This window comes from Protopterus annectens, chromosome 4.part1 (assembly GCF_019279795.1).
Source record: "Protopterus annectens isolate FY-2018-M chromosome 4.part1, PAN1.0, whole genome shotgun sequence".
Lineage (NCBI taxonomy): Eukaryota > Metazoa > Chordata > Ceratodontiformes > Protopteridae > Protopterus > Protopterus annectens.
Genome location: NC_056734.1, coordinates 627,237,809 through 627,262,357, shown reverse-complemented (window position 1 = coordinate 627,262,357; position 24,549 = coordinate 627,237,809). Strand labels below are relative to the sequence as shown.

Below are 24,549 nucleotides of genomic sequence, written 5' to 3'. Positions count from 1 at the left end.
AGAGAAGTCGATACCAAACAAGAGATGACCCGGGACCGAACCCTGTGGGACTCCATTCGTGACTGGTCAGCAGTCTGACTTGGAGTCAGCTACATTAACACTGTGGGTTCCATCTGTGAGCCAATTTGCAACCCACCTAGTGATATAGGGGGTGATGCCTAGCTTAGTGAGTTTTACTATGATTAGTGGGGAATGGTATCAAAGGTCTTGGCCAGATCAAGGTAGGCTGTATGAACCACCTTCCCTTCATCCACATCTGTGGTGACTGACTCAAAGAAGTTGACCAGGTTGAGCAGGCATGATCTACCCTTCACAAAACCAAACTGTGTGGGATCCAGAGTTTGGAGATTCCCTATATCCTTGTTTATTAGGTCCATAATGATGCATCATAGGTTTGCATATCAGACTCGTCGGGCTAATGGGGTGATAGTTCCCAGGGTCTGTAGTCGCTCCTCCTTTGTGGAGAGGGGTGACTGTAGCAGTGCACCATTTGGTAGGGACAAAGCCTGAGGTGAGGCTGTGATTGAACAGGGCACATAGGTGAGATGCCAGTTCACTCTGTAGTTCATGTAGAACACACCCAGGTATATTGTCAGGTCCCATAGAAGCTGTATTCCTGGCCTTGGACAGTGCTGTTTTAACCTGTGCAGCAGTAATAATGGGTTCCTGGCAATCTACTGGTATTGTGATTGATCCTTTGGTGGGGGAGAGAGGGGTAAAGTTGGCACTGAATCTGTCGGCCAGTATATTGACAATATCTGTTGGCTCAGTATAGGAGGTGCCATTGTGCAATAGCTCCAAGCAAATCTGGGTATTGCTGTGGAGATTCTTTACATAACTATAGAAGGCCTTGTGGTTGTCTTTACTATCTGCTGCAATTCTGTTTTCATAGCTAGCTTTAGAGGATTTGATGAGGGATCTCAACTTTTTGTTGAGGCTGATAAGGGAGTTTTTCCAGTCTTGGGACTTCATCTTATTCCGCATCAGTTTCCTCCTTATGTTTTAGAGTTTGTTTATGGCAAGGGACCACCAGATTGGCTTCTTTCTTTTTGGAGGAGAGTGTCTTGGTTCTATTTGGTATGGCGAGATCCATGCATTTGTGTATGTGTTCGTACAGGGCATTACGGTATGATTCAGCAGTCATGCAGCTGTTTTCCAATTGCATGGGTGCCGTGAATTTAGCCACCTCTGTTTTTAGGAGCCCAAAGTTAGCTTTGGAGAAGTTTTCATGGTGGTTACCTTTGCGAGGGGGGGGGGGGTTTGTGGATTTCCAAGGTGATCAGTTTGTGGTCGGATCTAACCATGGAGGAGTTGACTATTGGTATAGAGCAACGGTCATCCATGTTAGTAATGACCAGGTGAAGGATTTCGCTACCTCTAGTGGGGGTAAGAACGAGCTGGTCCAGGGCATTAGAATTAATGAATTCCAAGAAACCTTGGGCAAGTCAATTGGTACATGAGTAGTTTTCACAGTTAATGGAGGGAGGGGTAGTTAAAGTCACCCAGTATGAGAGTGTTAGGTTGGACCCTGATATTCTCCAGGGTGCTTAGAAATGTAGAGTGTGAATCTTGGGACATGGTTGGGGACCTATAGCAGGCTATGACCTGAATCACTGTCTTACCCAATGTTAGCTGCACCTGAAGTATTTCTGATGCATTATGTTGGGCTACCAGTCTGGAGGTGTGCGTATCCTTTATGAATATGGAAACACCACTGCCTTTGGAGCATATGGAAACACCACCACCTTTGAAGCTTTAATCCAAGTTCTGGGGCCGAAAGGTGTGGAATGAGTTATAGCGTGGTAGCACCGGGGTGCTTTCTGCTGCCTTGAACCAGGTCTCTGTTACAGCACAAATGTCGATGTCCTCCATTTTAAGCAAGTGCATTTTGAGATTTAGACTTCTAGCACTGAGCAGCATGACCCACAGATTGTGTTTGTTTGTAGCTGTTACAGTGGTAATTTAGCCTTTGGAACACTGCCTAAAAAAAGGCATTATAGGGGTGGCAAGAGCTTTAGTCAGTGTCCATAAGCCCAGGGGTGACAGATGCAGGCCATCTCTGACAAAGCATTGGGGTCTGTCAATCATGTCATCACAGGCAGACAGATATTGGATCCCCTTAGAATGATACCAGAAACTTAGCCAGTTGTTGAAATCAATCATTTTCTGCTTGTACTGTGGTATCATTCTGGGTGATGGTAGGAAGCTGCTCAGGGCTAGGGTCTTACCCACCTGGGCTACATAATCCAGGAGCTCCTCTATGTCTCTTTTCATGTAGTCCAGAGAGGTATATCTCAGGTCATTCACACCCACATGTACAATGACAGAGCCATATTTGTACCTATTGTTGAGGGACCTGAGTGCATGGGTTATGTGGTGGATCCTGGCACCTGACTGGTACTTTCTCCTTATTCAACCTAGTGAGTGGGACATCAGTGTGCCTCACTATCGAATCACCTATGAGTAGTGTGTTGCGCATGTTGTTTTGCCTTAGGGGCTTTGATTGAGTGGCACACTATTTAGGAGGGTTATGTGTCTCGTGATTAATGTTGTGGTGGTCAAGTGCATTTCTGCCTTGGAGGTCTCTGCTGTTTGGGTAGATTTTTATTGAGACCCTCCGCAAAGGTGGGTGTGTGGTTTGTGTTTTTATGTGAAGGCAGTGCTGGTGTGTGTTCTGGAGGGCTGTGTGTTCTATGTGGTGTGGTGCAAGTGTTGACCTTCTCCTCTTGACCAGCTATTCCGGTCTTGGCTGGAGAGTGCATGGCTTCCAGTTTAGATATATAAGTGCATCTCTCACACATCTGAGTACTGGGAGGTAAGAGGAGAGGGTTATTAGTGTACACAATGCAGTTGCTACATTGCCTCAGGATGCCCAAGTTCACCAGGTTAACAAGAACAAGCAGAAGGAACTGACCTTTAGACATGTCTGGAGGGGGTCGGCATTAATAATAAGTACTGGAGTTTCCTTGTAGAACATTTAGTGCTGGTAGCACTTTTGTGTGCTACAATAATTGCTACAACAAGTCTGGTAAAGTGCTAGACTAATGAGCTAGTAAAAGTGCAGGAGAGGAGAGAACTAGCAGATCTCAGAAGCTTACAAACAGTCCATTATACAGCAAATTTGTATCTGGACTAGACTAGTTACAGGAAAAGTAGGAAACAGTTTTTTTTTTTTTTATAGTAGAAAGTGAAGAGACAGAAGATAATGAGATAATTTAATATTCAGAAGTTAAAGGGGTGGGCCTTTGCTAAGCTCTCACTATAAACAGTAGAATGAGCTGATGTAATGTGACTGGGGGAAGGGGAGCATCCAGTATCAACTTTATACCAGAGGCTGGAAACTCAATGCCACCAAGACTTAAGACCACCACAACAACTAGGCTGGTGGATGGGAAAAAAACAGTTGCACAGATTACAGAGATAAGTATTAAATGAGAAGTGTAGAGACAATTGAAAATAAACACATCTATTCCCATAACTTTAATATTATGTATGACTGTTGTTATTCTCCTTAAGGATCTGTGTCCAAAATCTCATTCTTTCGTTACTTCTTGAATTATCCCCCTGCTTCATCATCATCCCTTCCCACTTTCCCTTCCCACTTTGAACTGTACCTGTCTGCTTGTGTTATGTTTAAGAGCCTTAACTGTATAGCTCTAAAATATCCCTTCAAATTAGGTAATCCTAAAATTCTGTGTTCTGTTTGGAGGATCACCTTATCCCACTTGACTCTTGCCCTCTTCTCCTACCCCCAAAAAAATTCTTGAACTCTTTATTAATTACTGTCCACAGCTTCTCCTCAGTTTGATGGAAATATGCCTCCCCTGTGTATAAAACTAAAGGGACTAAAAACAATTTACTTATATCTTGTTATCCATATCCATATGCAGGAAGTTCTGGCTTCTCAGTTTTTGTATTATTGTTTATTTAGTTTCTTCCCACATATCCTTAGCTGCCATAACCAAATCCTTTATAATCCATGCTCCTAAATACTTAATTTTATCATGCTCCCATAAATATGGGTATTGCTGGACAAATTTATGTGTTGGTACATAGTTTATAGCTATAGCTTTTGTTTTATCTTCATTAATTTTATATCCTAAAAAGACCCGAAACTGTCTCAGAATATTCCACAACACTGAGATGTCATTTTCTAGTTCCATCAAGTATAAAATAATATCATCTGCAAATAAAGTTCACTTTTCTTGAATACCATACCAATTATATCCTTGAATTTCTGAGTCCCTTATTTTCTTTTCCAATAGTTTTAAATATAATGTAAAGGGGAAAGAGGACATCCCTGTCTGGTTCCTCTGTTCAGACACAACTTATCAGAGACTTTGATTTTTGCCTCTGATCCTTCATATATCCTTCTAATTAACCTTACCATTCAATCAGGAAATGCAAATGCTTCCACCGCCCTACTCATAAAATCCCAGTTGAATGCTTTCTCTGTATCAAGACCCACCAAAAACAAATGTATTTTCCTACATTTTGCTTTTCCCTGGATGATCATTGTTCTATTAATGTTGTCAAATGTTTGCCAACCCCTCCACCATACCACATTGATCCATATCTATCAATTCTGGCATCACCTTTGCCATTCTTTTTCCGTTATAGACATAAACACTGTATAATCGTGCTTTAAAATTGAGATGGGCATATATCAAGTTGGATGAGATAAGTCTTTACCTTCTTTAGGTATTATAGGCACCCCAGCTTTTTTTTCCAGGATGTTGGTGCCTTCCCTCCTTTTAAAAGGGTATCTGTTATTTAATCGACCATCCTAAATGTCGAGTATTGGAAGATCGAACGGAGAAGTTTGAAAAATAGAAATGTTGAAGCCGCGGAAATCCGAATTCTTTCCCAGGGAAAGAATTCGGTTGGCTGTTTCCTTGGCTTCTACATTTTCTGTACTGTGGTGTGAAAGTTATGGATCGGGTTAAGGTAAGTGTGTGAGTATGACAGACGTTGGTCTTAGGGTGCGGGTAAGGTAAGTGTACGAAAGTGATGGACATTAGGGTTAGGGCGTGGGTAAGGTAAGTGTGTGATAGTGACGGACTTTAGGGTCAGGGTAAGGTAAGTGTGAGATAGTGATGGACTTTAGGGTTAGGGCGCGGGTAAGGTAAGTGTGCGATAGTGACGGACTTTAGGGTTAGGATGCGGGTAAGGTAAGTGTGCGATAGTGATGGACCTTAGGGTTAGGCCTTGGGTTAAGGTTAGTGCATAGACAGTTGTGTATGTAAGGTGTAGTGTAGGTTTATTAGGTTTTTGGTGTGCTTGTATTATGTGTGTGTTTTTTGGAACAGCGAATTTCTTCCCTGGGAAAAAATTTGCTGTTCTGAGGTTTCGTTGTTGTCATATTTCGAACTTCCAAATTCAAACATATGGTGTTCGAAATTTTGGAAGTTTGATTATATGACATATACCATTTTAAAATACTGTTGAATAAAATCTTTCAGATCTTTATCACTTTCTTCCCTCTAACCTCCAAACGTCTACCAGAATACTGTCTATTCCTGTAGTTTGGTATACATCTCCTCATGTTTTAATTGTTAGTTGTTGAGCCTCATCTACCTCTAACCTTGGCATATTTAAGTCTTCCATAAATATTTCCATTTGTGCTTTTTCTTTATTTCCATACTTCTCCTCTTTATACAAATGTTCATAAAATATCCAACAAATCTCTAATACTTCTGCAGAATCTGTGGTTATTTTTCTTGTTATAAACTCCCTAAGTTTGGCAAAAACTCTTTCTACCATCTGTTGCCCAAGTTGTTGTGGCAAATGTTTTTGTGCTCTAGAGTTATTATCAAAAAAAAACTTGCTTAACTGCAGTCTTTCTAACCGGATACTGCGGTGGTGGTGCTGCGGTAGCGTTGTTGCCTCATAGCAAGACGTTGTCCCATTCGATTCTCAGCTAGAGCGTCTTCTGTGTGGAGGCATACATGGATGGGGCATGCCTTCATTGAAGGTTGTGCATCAAGGCTGGTAACCCGGTACATAAAAATCCACTACCAATCATTAGCGGACCGGAGTTCCGCTGTGGTGACCCCTAACCGGGAAAAGCCGAAAGACACAAACAAAACTGCTGTCTTTCTAACCACATGTATATTATCCAGTTGCTCTTTAGTACTGTGCACTTGCACATCCTTTTCTTCTCTGAGATTCTCCTTATTTTGTAATACTTTAACCTTTGACAGTCCCTCTAAAAAAGTCTTATTTTTAAACAGATCTCTTTTATTTTATTTCTAATCTATTTTTAAATTCCACTTCCATTTTTATCCACTCACTAGCTATAACTTCCGGTGTACTTTCTATCTTCCCTAATAACGCCCAGATAATTTCTGCTACCCATTTCTTAAATTCCTCTCTTTTTAACAGGTAGCTGGAGAGTCTTTACTTCATTACCCTGCCTTTTTATCTTAGTAATTATTGGTGCATGATCTGAAATAGCTATTGGATGTGCATCAAAGTTCTCAATTAAATGGACATGTTCCCATGAAATATAGTTTCTGTAAAGTCTAGCCTAGTTATTGTACCTTTTGGAATAATATGTACATTCTCGCAGAGTTCCTACTATTGAATTCATGTCTTTCATACCAAATGTTTTCATAAATTTCTTCAGAAATCTACCTTCTTTTGTTATAATTACATCCTCATTGTTACAAATGAAACTCCAGTCTCCGCCTATAAGTAATATTCCCTGCTGAAAGCTAATTATTTCTCCCCAAATTTTTTAAGCTTCATTGTAGTAGTTTTAGATGGAATATAAATATATGCCAGCATAATTCTCATTCCTTGCCAGTAGCCCTTAGTATCATTTTAATTTTGATTGGCTATGTAGGTAATTTGAGGAGACTGACTTGCCTAAAAGAGGCATTATGTTGGAATAAAAAGTCTTGGCGAATATATTGAAGCTATGAGGGGAGACATGCAAGCCACCACTAGCATAGCAGTTGGAGTGTCAATAATCTTCCAGGCTGATATTTGTTGGAACCCCATCGAATGACACCAACAGCTGAGCCAAAAATTAAAGTCAATTATAGCTTGTTTGTATTGAGGCATCATTCTTGGCAGTGGTAGTAAACTGCTCAGTTCTAGTTTCACACCCATTTCTGATACATATTCTGAGAATTCCATCATGTCTCTTTTCATATGATCCAAGAATGTGTGTCTCAAGGCATTCACACCCACATACACAATGATCAGGTCATTGAGGGCCCTTAGTGACACTGTGGATTCTGGCACAAGAGAGTCAGCTAACCATCACTTTGTTTTTGCTCAGCCTGGTGAGTGTAGCATGTGTGTGTCTAACTATGGAGTCACCCCTGAACAGGATTTTGCCAGATATAAAAAGATGGTCCTGATGTATTAAGGGTTTCTATGTGCTATTTGTCTGACCTCCTTTTGCTGCTGTGTTTAGTATAGTGTCAAAATGTAGTGTATGCTAGTTTAGACCAGTTGATGCTGCATAATGTTCACAAGGTAGATATAGGAGTTCTGGGAAGTTTGGGGATACCACAGGAGATTTAAGACATTTGCACAGGTAACAATTTAGTGGAGTGCAACTTCCATCACAACACAGCACAGCAAGTCCCATTAAAAAACTATGCTAACAGATTGCAGAGATACAGAGCAGCAGCCAAGCTGTAAGTAGAAGGTGAATGTGTGTGTGTGTGTGTGTGTGTGTGTGTGTGTGTGTGTGTGTGTGTGTGTGCGCGCCCGCTCGTGATACCTCTCAACCTCTTACTGTAAGAAATCTGGACAAAGCCAAAAGTAAGGGGAGGACAAAGGCTGAAAAATAGGTACATTTTATATATTCCTCTTATAAACTTAGAAAGTTGCTAGAATAATGGGATTCTTGTTAGCATGCATTTTCGGATGGATATGAAGTTTGAAACTCAAATGTATGTCATTATTTAGTGACATCAGTCCTGAGTGATTTACCAGAAAACCACAAATTTTATGAGGAACAGACCAAAAATATGAGGCAAAAATCTGCACAGTTGAGAGGTGTGTGTGAAATGCCCCAGTTAAGGGTACTGTCTAGTTAAGTGAATTTGCTCAGGGTCAAACCCTGATCTTAATTATTGGCAAGCAAGTACCTTAAACCTCCACACCAACCACCATGTTTCCTTTAATTTTATTTCTTTTTGTTTGTTTGTTTGTTTTATAAATTACTGAGGATTACAGTCTGTCATTGTCAGTCACACAGTTTCATAGATATGTTGTTCAGTGTCAGTGGTGCAACAGGTAGCATACTTGCTTTTTTTTTTTTTTTTTGCAGAACACTTTGGGGTTCTCTTCCTATAGTAGGTAGATTGATTGCTGACACACACACACCATTTTTTTATGTAACATAGGAAATGTATTCTTCAATGGTAGCAGGCACTAAATTTGTAGATTAACTTACTGAAATATTGTTTGCCAACAGCTATACGTTCATTAATTACAGTTATATTTAATGTGGAATCATTCAGATGATGTTTACTTCTGCATAGACTGTGCATATTAAATGATGATGGTGGATTATAATGACAGCAGTTTAAGTGGCCTTTTATCGTTGAAATGTTCTGAAATGCATTGTTTTATCATTATTGATTCACAAGATTTGCTTGACTACTTACTAGAAAAAATGTAAAAATCTACAAATTTAAAATGAACATTAACAGGTGGTTTTGTATTAAACAAGGAATATAATTTAATACAAGCAGGAAGGTGAATTAAAAAAAAGCATGCATTTATGCATGCCCCTAAAGATATGTGCAGGGGCGCATGGTTTGAATACAGCCTAAAGGTACACTTAATCTGCCTGTCACACTGCCAGCCCAGCTATCTGGAATTGTGTAACTAATTATATATCATTTGTGAATGTTAATATGATTTATGTAGAAGTGTGACAGAAGGAAATACTGCCAGCACAGCTATCTGGAATTCTGTAAATAATGATATGTATTAGAGCTGTATGTTATATGTATATTAAACTGCTGATACAAAAGTATGTGTTGAACAGGGTTTGTACAGTACTGAGCTTCAAAGATATATCCACGGTGTACCCTACTAGGACACAGAAGATTAACTTGCAAAACTTAAGAATAGTTGAGGTTAAGTTACTTTATAGCTGGGCCATAAACAAAAGATGTTATCTCTCAGTTTCAGTTCAGTAGCAGACACAATGTCTAGAGCTAGAGGTTTTTGTATTGTCTTGGAAGAAAAGTAATTGCTAGGTTTGAGATGCAGAAGTGCTTTATTGCTTCATGACTTCCTAGCAACTGCACAGCTCTGAGAAAACATCTGAAGGCTGTGTATTTTTCACACAGAGATGTTAAATGTTGGACACTGGGGGTTAGCTTAGGAACTAAAGTCAGGTGGCAAAAAGTGATGTCATCCAAGCTAACCCAGCAGTAATATTTTATATTAATTTAAGAACTATCTCAGAGAGAGACTGGGCATTTTGTATTTTGTCTTGGACCTAGGAAGAACATCCACTCATCATCAAATCTGCACTTGCCTTGCTGTAAGTAAGGTTCTAGGGCACAGTAACTCTTTCTAGATTCAGATAGGAATATTGTAAAGATTAGTTTACATGTTTTCTGTATTTATTTGAGATTGTCCTGCAATGTTGTTTTAAATATTTCCTGTGATTTTGAACTCTGAAGTTACTGTGTTGATTTACTGAGTATTGTTTTGTTCTTTTATTATTTATTATTAAATATATTTAAACATATATTTGTGGCTGATATTTGTGAGACATATTTAAGCTCTTAGGGTACTTGCATATCTATTTGGTGACACTGTACAGACCATTCCTAAATAGCCTTGCTCTTGGTCAGACTACCATTTGGATAATAGTAACATTACACAGTACGATTGGACACCCTTTGTTAAGGACCTCGTGGTAACTGATAAGTAGTGGTTGGTGGCAAGGGAAACTACTTTATAGTCTGGGCAGAAGGGGGCATAGTTAGTAAACCTGTGCTAGCTTTTCCCAGGTGTGTGTGTGTGTGTGTGTTTGTATATAAATCAAACCTCAAAGTGTGTGTGTGTGTATGTCAGCTACTTGGGCAGGGACATGAAGCACTGGTTGGACAGAGAGGATGCTGGAGATCTTAGCTTGGCCACTCAGCTGAGATCTCAACTCTATAGCTGTGCCAGTAGGGAGTCTTATTGGGGATCTGGAGAAAGAGGGAGAAACCAGCCCCAGACTGACTCTGATCTCTATGTGCTCTTAAGGGAAATTGCACTTTACTGTGTGTGTACTTGTCATCCTCCCACTGTGTACATCCCCCACTGCTGCCAGTGGTGAGGATTGAGGCTCCCTGATTAGTGGGCCAGTGCAGGAGCATCACACTGCCACTAGCCAAATACATTTTCTACGAACGTGGGTTTTAATGCAGTTTCATTTAATGAGTTTCAAGGGCAGAGATGTCTACTATTGCTCATGGTTAAGTCTGTTTTCATTGTGAGACTGTATTGTTTTGTTTGGCAAATGGCTATCAGTGTTTGTGCTATAAAATTTGAAATAAAGGTTTTAAATTAAATCCAAATATCTGTAATTACTGTAGAAGTAAATACGAAAATAGTATGCTCAATGACAGGTTAGAACAGTGTTCATGGTAACTGAGAAGAAGAAATGTCTAAGTAATGGGACACTAGAATGGCGGCGGGGGGGGGGGTTGATCAATTACTCTAGACTACAGCACCACTTGATTATGATACAGCTCTGGCACAAGTGATCTAAACTACCAAGTTTTTACAGTAATTACTCAAACTCTCACTTAGTTCAGTTACTATTTAATCCAGGATGGTCTCTGCAGCAGGCTAAATACTGCTTATGCTGCATTTTATTTCCTGCTTTGAGTAAATGTATCAATCAGTGCAGAAAACAGCTGTACAAGTTGGGCATCAAAAAAACTATAGACTACGAAAAAAAATAGCCATGCAGTAAATATCCTTGTTGAAACTTAATAAGTGTCCCATGTTTTGGTCATTTACTCCTCAGTAGCAGCTATATTAATTTGTTTCACATTTTGGAAAGAGATATTTGACAGTCATGATCAGTCCAGGTAAAAAAGAAGGTGAGCGATACACGTATGATACACCCCAAGTGTGAGACGGAAAACGGATTTATCTTATGTCACGTGCGCTCTTGTTTAAGGGATAATACGCAAATTATTCAGGTAACATACATGCGTGTTATGGCCGGAAATTACAAACTGCAATGCAGCACCACAAGCGCCAGATGTCAACAAAACATATTACTTTCTCTCGGCTGAGAAACTATAGTTCACTCGCCTTGGAGTCTTTGGTGTGTTCTTTAACCTCTTTCATTCCAGTTATTGGTCAGTTACCGGCTCCCATGGAACACCGCGTTAGTAGATCCCGGAGACTGTAAACTTGCTTGACACAATGGCGGGTGGAGATAGTAAGTCATCAAAGGAAGAGAAAACCCAGCCTGCAGTAACTTCAGCAGCTGGTGGAAAGGAGAAGAAGGATTCTGGAACTTCAGGAGCAGCGACTGACAAAGAGAAGGAGCAAGAACTGGTGAGGCTAGCTTATTGGTATAGCTGTAGAATACTTGGCTCTTCAGTAAACTAATCACCTGAGTCACGCAGGGCCAAGGGAACTAAAAGTATTCAGTTAGAGCACGCTGAATGTATATGATGAGTTTGTGCCCATGGTATTATCCCTGGCAGGGTTTTATGGGTTTCTCTGCTGGCGAGACTTGTCATTCAGAATCTTGATCTTTTGTTTTTCCGTGTTGGTTATTGTTAAGAACACCCAACAGAAATAATGTCTGACAGTAAAATACTGTCATTGCTATTTGGTCTATGTATCACAGCTTCAAAAGTGAAGTTGCGGTTTCCCCGACCGAACCCTGCAGGGAATGTGTGAGTTACTGAGTGCATTGTTTGTATTTAATGTCTGTTTTGCACAAAGCTGTCACTTACATTAGACGACTGAGATACATCTCTGGTTGACTGTAGGGTTGCCACCTTTTCAAATGGTCAAAGTGGGACATTTTTGGGTCAAACATCAAATTTTACAGGCCGACACATACCCACAGTCAGTACAAAGGATAGAACTTAACTTTTTTGCCTAAATAAAAGCTTATTCTTGTAGCATTTTAGTTGCTTATTCTGTTTCTTATAACATTTAGGTATTTTAGATACAGAATAACTGTTTTATACAACTATTACATAAAATATAGGAAATAACTTTGTCCTAAAATCTCAGGACATTTGCCATTTTTAATTTTTTTTGTCAGGACACAACTGCCCAAAGAGGGACTGTCCCTCGCAAAGTGGGACAGGTGGTAACCCTGGTTGACTGAAATACATCTCTGGTTGTTTGGCACTGCTGCAGATTTTATTTGATAACTATCTGGGCCACCATACGTTATTATAATGTTATTAGCCATGGCTTATTTCTGTAGAGTACTCCTGTAGATTTATTTGATTTCTTTTCCAGTCCGTACTGATAATATGTCAACAAATTGCCTTGAGTCGTTGCATTGCAAAGCACTGCTAAAACTTGAACTTTTTGTTGAAAGAGTTCATAAACTCGAACGTCGAATTAACTTATCCGGTGTGTAGATTGTGGTTTACCGTTCTGTTTGTTTTCTAGTCTACTTGTCATTTGCTTTGATTATTTGTCTGATTGCAGTAACAGCAGTGAGATTATTGCAATGTACAGACAAGTGGCCAGCCTAGACTGAAAATGTATTCAGCACGCAAGTTAGTGTTGCCTTTTCTTTTAAAATTGAGTACACATCTAGTTATATGATTTGTTTCAGGTTTGCATCCTTGCTACAGTAGTTGACTGTGATGTAATTCGATGGGGTTAAATTTGTGTTTGCACACCGTTGTACATTTGAATTTTTAACTAATTATATAAATATTTGAAATTTTTATAAAACTGATTGATACAAGTGTTAAATGCAGTCTTATACATTGTATAGATTGGCAAAATGGGAATACTGCTTGTAGGATGAGTTTTAGTAACCTTCCCAAAATGTTTTTCAGGGCTCAAGCCCTCTGCCCCCTGACAAGGAGCTGATACTGCTTATAAGTTTGCCCAAATTAAGAAAAAGTGTAAGTAGTCTTCACAAAAATTTCTTGAGTTGTGCTTACCAAGGTAAGAGGGCTAGATAAGTAAAACATTACCAGCTATTGTTTTAGAATAGTTTTTTTATCTGTACGTATGTGTTTGCTGAAAATGTTAGTATTTATTTTTAAATTGAGGTGCCCCATTTGCAGAATTTGCTGTATATAAAACAATGTACAGGATTTATGAAATTATTCTGGAACACCTACCCCGTCCCCAGCATAGGGAGTTTAATTAGAGAAGTTACAATTATATGTCACAGCATCCGTATCCTAAAACTATACTTTTTGTTCGTACCGTTTGTTGGAGGACTGGCTCCACAGTTAACCCCAAAATGCTATCTCTAAATGGAGAGAGGTGCTGCATTCCCCAGCTTGGTATTTACAGTTAGCATTGAGGTAAAAGTACATTTGCTGGTATGGTTGTTTTGTGGATGTCAAACCACAAACATTTAATTAATTATCAAAGCAGCACAATTAACAAGACTATATTACAACTGAAATTATGGATGGCAGGCTTAGTAATAAGGATGGCACACAGATGTGCACACACAGCTTGTTAATTGCCTGCTTTCATGTGGTTTTACATGAAAACCATGCTTATTTATATACTTAAGCTTAACTACGTGTACGTATGTGGTTCCATGTAGAGTTGCTTTTTACTTTTATTTTAATAAAATATTTTTAATTTATTGTAAGAGCTTGCTTAACCCTGTGAGGCGGATTACTCTCATATGTTGCATGTTAATTTTTTTGTTTGTTTTTTTTTTTCCCTACACTGATTTCAGCTGAGAAATCTTGTATGTTGACTTCAGATATCTTTAGTCAAAAATTCACTGCCAATTCTGCAAATTAGATTGCTGTCTGAGTAGTATTTTTAGGCACTATTGTGCTATGCCAGTCAGTTGCTCACTTGCGGTCATCTTTTACATATTTATTACTTTGGAAAAAGTGTTTAACTTCTTTAAAGAAAAAAAAAAAGAAAGAGGCAACACTGCGAAATGTGTGTGTGGTCATCATTCCATTGACATTACTTGCACATAACCTTAATGTTCAGATATTGTTTTCCAGTCTTCCATTTTCCCTTTTTGATTTTCTGAGGTTTGTTGTCATTCAAATCCCTTGGGCAGTGCAAACATGCCCTCAGCCACACTGATCTGCAACAGCAACACCGACAAATGAAATCTGACAAAATTGTCGTCGTAGTTTATTATTGTTTTGGCTGAATGTAAAATTTAGAGAAATAGTTTTAATTGCAAGTTAGTTAAGTTTTTTAATGTAAATATTCAATTACATGTGTTAGTTCAGTAACCAGTTTTTAATAGTAATCCAGTTGAGTTTTTTATTCATCTTTGTGATACACAGTTTCTTGTCTGCGACTTGTACAGTGGATCTGAACGAGGAGCTTAGGAATGAGCAGAATTGCATGGGGGAGAATATAGGTAATTAGCAGTAAATATTGCTGGTATCACTGTAGTTGACTGGACTGTAGCTGTAAAGTCTGTCTCAATGGGTAGCACTGTAAATGTCTAGCAGTGATGAGTAATACTAATGAGCAGGGGTGTAACCTTGTAGACTTATTAGTTGCTTTGTATATTTTCTGCAAAGACTGCTGATGAGTGGTATTGTTCAGTATGTAGATGTAAAATTGGTAAAGGAATGGCCTGTTAACTGTCCAGTATGTAGCTGTTCAGTGTGTTGCTAAGTTGAACTGTGGGCCTAATGTATTTTTGCTGATTAGTAGTATTATAGCTGCTCAGCATTTTGCTGTGAAAACTACTGATAACAGAATCACTACATTTGAGTAATATATTCTTGTAAACCTGCTGATAGAGCTTGCTGTAGCTGTCCAGCCTGTACTTGTAAGGCTTGATGATGTATGCCCTAAAATATTGAAATAAGGAAAAGCTGCTGATGCATACTGCCATACCTTTTTATTCATTTAATATTGTCTAACTGGGGTAGAGCAGTGATTCTAATGGGCCATTTTCGGTCAGCCTGAGAAGTGAGGAAGGTTTTATAGCAGTAGGTAAAATAATTAACAAACTGGGTGCAACTAAGATTCTTGCTAATAAAGTAAAATGTAAAGGTTGAAATAGCCTTGGGTAGGCTGAGAGATGGAGAAGGTTGGATAGATTAGGTTATGTTATGTCAGACAAATGGAAGCATTTATATTTTGCTATGTTGATGAGGGGTGTTTTTTAGCATCTTGTAGCTCTAAAGGCTGCTGATGCGTGTTGTTGTCGTGTGTCTCGCACCTTCTGTCTCTCCACCTATAAAGTCTCCTCCAATATAAAAAATGAAACCTATATACTCTGTGATACCAACATCAAATGGAATACTGTTAACTCTGAAGCCCTGTCCCAGACAGTCAACCTGTACAACTTCTCCCAACTAGTACTATCTCCAACCAGACCAAATAAAGATGGTACCGTCATTGACTGGATCCTAACAACTCACCCAAACCTCATCACCAAAGCTGGAACTTTTACCTGATCCTACCAGCCTTCGCCGACCATCTCCCATCTTCACTGCATAAACACCACTACATCCAAACCCTCAACCTCTCTTCTTTCAACCCTTTTAACCTTCTCTGAATGCATAAAGCATACTGTCTGCTCCCCTCTAAAAACCCTTCCTCTAGATGATGTCATTTCCTATGTTAACCATTCATTCCTAACCCTTCTCAGTCAGCAACCCCCCCCCCCCCCCAAACCAACCGCATCAAAACCAATCCCTGCCCATGGTTATCTAAAGATACTAAACAAGCCTTGCACCAAAGAGACAAAAAATGGAAACAATATCAAAAACATAAAAACCTTAACATCCTTCTAGGGTATAAGCAACTGCGAAACTCTGCAGAAAAAAAATAATAATTAAAGACCGCGAAGTCCACTACTCCAAACTCCAGTCCTTGCACTCAACAGATCCCCAAAAATTCTGGGACTCCATCTCATCCATGCTGCATCTTGGCAACAAAGAAAACCCCTGCCCAGACCTCAGCCTCTCCCACCTCGAAACAGCCAGCCAGTTCAACTCATTCTTCATAGACTGCATAGCTAAACTGTTAGCCTCCTTCCCGCCCCCCTCCTCCACCACCAACCCAGTCATCATCCTTCTGCCTCAAGCCCATTTCCCACAAGCACTATAAGAAGACTTCTACTCAAACCCTATCGCAATGCACCTGACAACCTTCCACCCACCTTCCTCAATCTGCTGACAGCATTGTCTGTCCCATCTCTATTCTTATAAATATATCCATAAAAGAATCATGCGTTCCTTCTATCTGGCGCCATGCTTACATTTTCCCAAATACTGATACCATCAACTTCAGGCTTATTGCCATCCTTTTCCCCTCTTTCTAAAATACTAGAGAAAACAGTACAAGCGCAACTCCTGGCATACCTAACACTAAACAATCTCCTCTCCCCTACCCAACACTGGTTCCGCCATAGCACCATGACTGCCCTTCTTTCCTTTCTTGAAACTATAAACCTCGAATGCGACTCGGGCAAGTTCGTATCCACACTATTCGTAGATCTGTCAAAGGCCTTTCACACTATCTCACACACCCTACTTATATCCCAACTCTCCACCCTACACCTCTCTCCCACAACAGTCATCTGGTTGTCCAACTGCCAATAAACTGTCCATTGGAAAACTTCAACCTCCCCCTTCCTTCCCACACCCACAGGTGTCCCACAAGGTTCTGTTCTTGGCCCTCTTCTCTTCAACCTATTCATTAACAACTTTCACCAATTCATCATCTGCTCAACCCTCTCCCCCTCAGAGCTCCTAGCAAAAACCCAACTAGCCTTCTCCAGAACAGAAATCTGGATGGAGTCTAACCATCTGGCACTAAATGCAAATAAAACCAAACTTTTTTTTTTTCCTGTACCAAAAACTCCATTGACAAATCCACATTCACCATACAGAGCCAAAACAACACCCTCCTTGGATTTGTTCACAGCACCAAGCTTTTTGGCATCATTCTTAATGAAGAACTAAAATTTGACACCCACATCTGCTCCGTAAGCAAGAAAACTCACTAAAGGTTAGGTTTCCTCTATAGGCACAACCACTTCCTAAGCCCCTCTACCTGTCAAACTCTTGCATCCACCTTCCTACTCCCCTCCCTTATGTATGGTGCCCCGAAATCTCCATCTTGGCCTTTGGTCCAAACTTGAATTCTGCTACCACAAGATCTCAAGTTTGCAACCAATTCAAAAAACTCATCCGACCCCTGCCACTCCCTCCTCACCTTCAAGTGGCTTGAGCTACCCAACTACTTCAGTTACCTACAACTCGCCATTGCCCACAAGCTTATCTTTAAACTTGTCAACTGCCCAGCTCTTGCTACTTCCTTAAAACCTTACATTCCCAACCGCTCAATCAGATCCAAAAACCAAACTCTCCTTCAGGTCCACAAACCTGCACGACCTCCTGGCCATCTACTGCTGTCCCACTCCTTAGCTAAACTGTGGAACACGCTCTTGTCACACGCCTACGCAACCTACCTAACCATACAAATTTCAAATCTTGGCTACTCTCTCATCTTTCTTCCAAATGGGAATGCCCTTGCCACACTCCAACTTAAACCCCCCCCCCCTCATTTCACCTTGCACTGACTCCTCTAACTACTTCTACTATTACTTCATCCCACCCAAAAACAATCCCTCCCGTACCAAAAACAAATTTTATGTATAATATCTATTGTACTATACTCTCCCATCTCAAACATACTATTACCCTCCCCATGCCTAATATTTTCCTAACCTACTAGTGGCTAGTAGCTATGTATTTTGAAATGTTAAACTTACAATTGAGTTTATAACAAAAATATTCACTTTGTGTAAATGTTGAAATTTCTGTATTGAATTATGTTTTTTCATTTTTGTAACATTGTGACAAGCCAATTGCAAATGTCATGGAGCTTATCTGTAAATGTTTAATTAACTGTATGAGCTACGTCCTTTTGTAATATGTGAAATGTAACTTGCAATTATTGTGGAACTTTTCTCCCCAGGCATCCACTGAAAATGGGCTGCTCTTGGCCTAGTGGACTTCCCAGGTTATCAAACTTAAAATAAATAAAGCTAAATGCTTGCTTATTCTTTCCATGCCAAATACTTGCTGTCCTAAGCACAGCTATCCTCCTACCATCATTTATTTGAAAATCTCTTTTCTTACCGTAAATGTTTCCATGGAGTAAAAAAATGTTGTATTTTTTTATACATCTTTTTCATCGTGCTGTACACTAACAGGATACTCTCTTGCATTTATTTGCTGTGGCACTTTTATACCATACCTTGTGTAGCATCAGTGCTGAACATCTATGCTGCTGCTAAAGAAATTCCCATGCAGTTATTACTTGAACTTTTTATTCTCATAATTCACTACTCGTCCACCATATTACTTATTTATTTTAGTGGTGATAAGAGTTTTTTGACTCGTTTGTTCCTTTTGTGTGGAAATTGGAAGTGAAATCGCTATTTGTGGTTCCTGAGTTTGACCTGCATAGGACAACCGAGGCAAATAGAGTTGGATTTCTAAGTGCATTTGCTTGTTAAGTCTTCAACAAAAGTGATTCCTAGCCACTAGCCATTTTCCCCCGCTAAGAGCGGGGATTCGTACCACATCACAGATACCTGGACTAACCTGCACTTTCCCCCTGTGGGAACTGACTTGAGTTGGTGCCAGCTTCACCTTCCCTTTTGTATTCTGCACGTCAGATTATTAAAAGCAAAATCAACAATAAAAACACTGCACAATACTGGTAATAATGACGTGAGAATAATGGGCACGTATAATCCACCCTTGCACCCCACACTGCAGGTATTTGAAAAATGTGTATCTGAGGAGATATACAAGGTATACAGCTAAAACAAGAAAATAAAAGGATTTTCTAATTTAAGTAACCAGGAAAAATTGTTATTACAGGCGTTAAAAAAAACGATAGTATTTACGTATAATGAAACCTGACAAAGGAGGTGGGGTGGTGTTATATGGTGCGGAGGAATATAAGAATGCCTTGACAAATTTGTTAGGGAATGACACGTATTCCCCAGTTTCTAGGAATGAAATTACAATAGCTTATAGTAGGAGAGATTATTTACTGGAAGAATACTTATTGGAAGAGAGGATTGATGGGCAGGGTTATTATTTTTTGAAACCATTGAATCCTGCAATTCCAAACATCTTTGGCATCCCAAAGGTGCATAAGTGATCCACCTTTTAGACCAATTGTGTCGGCAAGAGGCTCCAAAACCCACCCTATGGCGGTTTATATGGATTATTGGACCAGAGGCTCCAAAACCCACCCTATGGCGGTTTATATGGATTACTGGACCAAAGAAATTGTATTTAAAGCTGTCCATTTAATTAAGGATTCCTGGGAATTCTTGGGTAAATTAAGACCTGATGTTTGGAAACGGGGCCTTGGTTTCTTGACAATAGATGTCAAGAACCTGTTCACGGCTATTCCAAGAAATGAAGGGCACTGATATTTTTGTGATATTTTACACAGGTTTTTTACATTGCCAGTAGAAAAGATTGATTTGATTACTGAATTAATGGAAGTTGTACTTGACAACAGTTGCATCCATTTTCAAGATGGATATTATCAGCAAATCAGTGTAGTGGATATGGTGGCAGCCTGTGCCCCCACTTATGCAAACCTTGTGATGCTTGGATGGGAACATCAATATGTATTTAATTGCCCCTTTTCCAAACACATACATCTATTTGTAATATTTTTGGACGATATTTTTGTTTTATGGGAGGGGGATGAGAAAAGTGTGGCTAAGTTTATGGCATATCTTAATAGTTGCACCAGTTTCTTCAAGCTTCCACATCAGTGGAGGAGAGTATAAATTGCCTGGATGTAACCATTTCACAGACAACAGATGGTTTTAAATCTGAAATACATAGAAAGGAAAAATGGTGGAATAGTTACCTGCATTATTTTAGCAATCACCCTCATAGTCAGAAAAATAATTTGATAAAGGGGCAGGCAGTCAGGATTGCTAGGTTGACCTGTGATATGGAAGTTTTAAAGGACACATTTTTAAAATTAAATGTTTTTATCAAAAGGTTACCCTGAGAGAGAAATTTGTGAAAGTCTGGATGATGTTTATAAAGGTTGGGGTAAGAAGTACATGCCTCTTTTAGGTACTGGCTTAGATAAATAAATAAAGGAAAAGACACAAATTATCGGAAGGCATGTGTAATGGAATTTAACCAACCGACTAACCCGATTATGGACATTGTTAAGGCTAATGGGAGTATTTTAAAAGTGAACAAAGATGTTTGAGGTGGTGGGAGAGGATCCTATATTTTCTTTTAGAACTGGTAAAAATTTTTAAGAGAGTTTGAGTACTCCGGTTTGAACAGTTCTGGGGTAAAAAAGGCCACTACCCCTTGTGTATTTTTTTGTAGTGGGAATTGTAACACTAAGATGTTAATATACCTGGCAATTTGTGGAGGTGGTTCAGCATTCTATGTCGGTAAGACAGAAAGGGCTTTAAAAGATAGAATATACGAACACTTCCATGACATCAAAATGAAAGAAGACAAAAACTCATTATATAAACATTCATTAACTTGCAGGAATTTTGTAGGTTTTAAATTTGGAATTTTAGAAGTAATTAAGAGTAACCCCAGAGGAGAAGACATGAAAAATATGATATTAAATAAAGAACTGAATTGGCAGTTAAGGTTTAAATCTAATGTTTTTTCCTGGTTTAAATGACTACATTACTATTAAACCTGTGTTAAAGGTGAAAGGTGAAGGGCTCAGGTATAAAGGGGTTCAATCTTTACGGATGTTTATATTTAAATAAGTGTGTATGGTTATTAGTTAATTTGATAATTATTGTTTTAATTAAGATTGCTATGACTATATATAAGGAGTGTGATTTTTAACAAGAAGGCATCTGATGAAGTCTTGTGTCTCAAGACGAAAGCACTTTTTTGCCGTGTACTTTTAACTTTTGTATTGCATTGAGGTTTGGACTGTTCACATGTCAGATTATTGGCTGAACCTGAGACAGTGGAAGTACCGGTCTTACTATTTTGGAGGTGGATTCATCTTTGGTACTTGTAAACTAGAGTTATACTTTTCTTGCCCAGCCTCTGTGTATTGAAAAGACTCTAAGATTATTTAATGTGTATGGCTGTTCATGTATTTTGACTAATTTATGTTAAATGGTAGAAAAATATACTATTAAAATAGAATTTGTGTTTTTGGCATTCACTGATACATAGGTTGAGTAAGAGATTAGGATATTTTATATTTTTTTAAGATGGAAATATAATTTCTTACGTGAGAAAAAAACACAGTGCTGTTGCACAAACAATTTTTGACTGCCTGATGGTGTTCGATGTTATGCGAAAGATTTTTTTTTTTTTTTTCAATTCTCGCCTTTTCTTAAACTTTATTTGTCCTCCAAAACCATTTTTCTGCATGTATTCACACTGTTTCCATTTCTTTTGATATTAACTCCAACTCCTTCCCAAAAATCGCATTTCCTGTTCTCTTATCTCTGTAGTATTCACTACTTCAAGCATAGTTGGATTAGATTTTTGTTTACATTTTCTAGTAAAATATTTTTTGGCAGCCACCAGCATTAAAGTTAACAAGACCTTACAATGGGTAGCCATTTCAGATTCATAGGTTCATAGATTAGTACTAGGCTAACTGCCCTTGCGAGCCATTTTTAAGCCTAGCCAATTATCCCTTGTGAGACTCAAACCCTGCACCTTGTGTTTGTAAGGCAAACACCTTAACCATTAGGCCACCCTCCCAATCCTGTATCCCATCTCAAAAAATTAATTTCCTTAGTTATGCTCCTTTGCTCACCAAGTATTCGGAACAGAGTACTCTAGGGAAATTTTTAGTCTGCCAACGCATTACCCTCTCAAAACATATGTCCCCAGTTATCTCTTTCTTCCATGTCTTACCTCCAACACTTGCCCTCTACCTGAGGAAAATTTCTGTGGAGTCTGCTTGAGGTATAAAAGTATCTATGCAACACTTCCAGGTAAAAATCCTAAATTTTCTAGACCTTGTTGGATATTTGGGAGCTGTATACATGTCCTCCCATTGTGTGTTAGCCTAGTATAAACCTATGAACCTATAATTCACTATCTGCCCTAAGGCATTTATAAGCCTAGCCCAAATTTTTGTGGCTTACGCCACCCCTTATATGAAAAAATACTGTGCCCATTAGTTTGTTGTGCCTCTGTCTAGCAATGACACAGAGATGATTCCCGGGGTAAACCTACGATCTCCCATCCACAGGTCAAGATTTCTCTTGAACAGAGCCAGCGAGGTGCTCTACCACGGGTTTTATTCCACAGCATAGGGAGTCTCTGAGTGATAAATCAATCCCTCCAGCACGTCCTATTTATATCCGTGCTAAGGTTTAAGTCGCTTGCTCTAGTGGTTTTGGTGGATTTGGATTTTTTGAGGTGGAGCATGTCCATTAATTCCGGGTTGGACATGGCCTTGTATGTCAGGCACATGTCACCTGTGAGCAGATGGTATGCGACTGAATAGAGCTGGAGTTTCTTCAATCTGGCAACATATGACAGATTTTGGAGTCCCTTTATCCTTTTGGTGAGGAACTTTTGGGGTCTCTCCAATTGCTGCAGATGGATGAGATACATCCCGAATGGGGCATTGTACTCGATCATTGGTCTGATAAGTGAAGAGTACAGGGGAACAATGACCTCACTAGATCTGGATGTGAATCCCTTCATGATCAGGTGGGCAATGTAGAAGGTCTTTCTAACCACTTTAGCAACGCGAGTGTCAAAAGAAAGGCCACTGTCAACCTGGGTCCCCAGGTCCCTGATAACCTCTTCTGTGCTTAGTGGATTGCCACCTATATGGTAGCTTGGGGTTACCTTGTTTTTCCCGAAGGGTATGACTATACATTTTTTGGCGTTTAACTTCAGGCCATGGCTCTGGCACCAGCTATATGTTTCCGTGAGTCCCTTCTGAAGGATATCAGTGTCCGATGCACTTTCCACTATGGCGCCCAGTTTGCAGTCGTCTGCAAACTTTGTCAGCCACAGTCCTCCCATGTTGGCCTGTACTTCTGAGAAGTAGATGCCGAACAATAGGGGGCCAAGGACCGAGCCCTGTGGGACACCACTTGTGACCGGCTTGGAGTCTGACATAGCGCCAGCAACTCTAACCCTGTGGGTTCTGTCCTTAAGCCAGTTTGCAACCCATCTTGTGACATATGGGTTTACATTTAAGCTGGTAAGTTTTTCTACAATACCCGAGTGGGGTATTGTGTCGAAAGCCTTTGCAAGGTCAAGGTAGGCTGTATGGACTGCCTTTCCCTCATCAATGGCCTTGGTGACTGTTTCGAAGAAGTCGACCAAGTTCAAAAGGCATGATCTTCCTTGACGAAGCCAAACTGGGTTGGGTCCAATGTCTGCAAGTCCCCTATATCTTTGTTTATGAGCTCCATTATGACCCTCTCCATAGCTTTGCAGACTAGACTTGTTAAATTGATTGAATTGCTTATCTAATCTCTCTTCCAAGTCTTTGCTGATTGATTCCTGTAGTTATCATGCAATATTTCATATGCTTTACTAATTATTCCTTTTTTAATAGCTGCTTCTGTCTGCATTCAGTTAAAAACTTAACCAGTGCAGGTCTTTCATTTAGGATTCCACTATCCCTTTTTCTTTGACTATACTCTGACTATACTCTGTTTTCCCTATCAGTGATTGGTATAAATCATTAGCCTGCAGTCCAAATGTTTTCTTTACCTCCTCCCCTTCTATCACCTTTCCTTCTCTAGTTATTTGTTCCTGATACCTTGGTTCTTACCAGCCCCCTCTTGTCTGTTCTCTGTACCCATAATTGCTGTCATACAGGGTATTATATTCATAAAGTTTCTCTTAGAAATTTGTGTTCAAAATCCCATTCTTTATTTCTTGAATTACAGCCCCACCCCGTTTCAACATCCTCCCTTTCCAGGTTGACTTGTGACTTTCTGCTTGTGTTATGTATAACTACTTTAACCCTGTAGCTCTAAAATATTCCTTCAAATCAGGTAACCCTAAACCTCCTTGTTCTTTTGGAGTGTCAGCTTATCCCAGTTGACTCTTGCCCTCCTTCTCCCCAAATAAAATCTTACAACTCTTTTTATTCTATTGTTGATAAAAATATGCCTGACCTGTGTATAAAACTAAAGTGACTAAAACATTTTTTACTACTTTTGTTTTGCTATCGATATCCATAGGCAAGAACTTCAATTTTCTTAAGTTTTTACATTATCTTTTGTTTAGTCTCTTCCCACATATCCTTAGCTGATGTAACTGAATCATTTTTAATCCATACTCCTTTGTACTTCATTTTATCTTGTCCCCATAAATATGGATATTGCTGGACTAGTTTGTGTGTTGGTACATAGTTTAG

The 24,549-nt window shown here is 39.4% G+C and overlaps 1 protein-coding gene across 1 annotated transcript in view; it reads left to right on the top strand.

Annotated features, from left to right (window-relative positions):
- Positions 1–11,331: 11,331 nt before the first annotated feature.
- The window catches only part of PSMD2 (proteasome 26S subunit ubiquitin receptor, non-ATPase 2), a 1,781,804-nt gene continuing 1,768,586 nt past the window's right edge, over positions 11,332–24,549 (top strand). Inside the window, exon 1 of the mRNA XM_044070442.1 lies at positions 11,332–11,547. Coding sequence (XP_043926377.1) covers positions 11,413–11,547 — 135 coding nt within the window. The 5' untranslated portion in view covers positions 11,332–11,412. The remainder of the gene's footprint in view (positions 11,548–24,549) is intronic.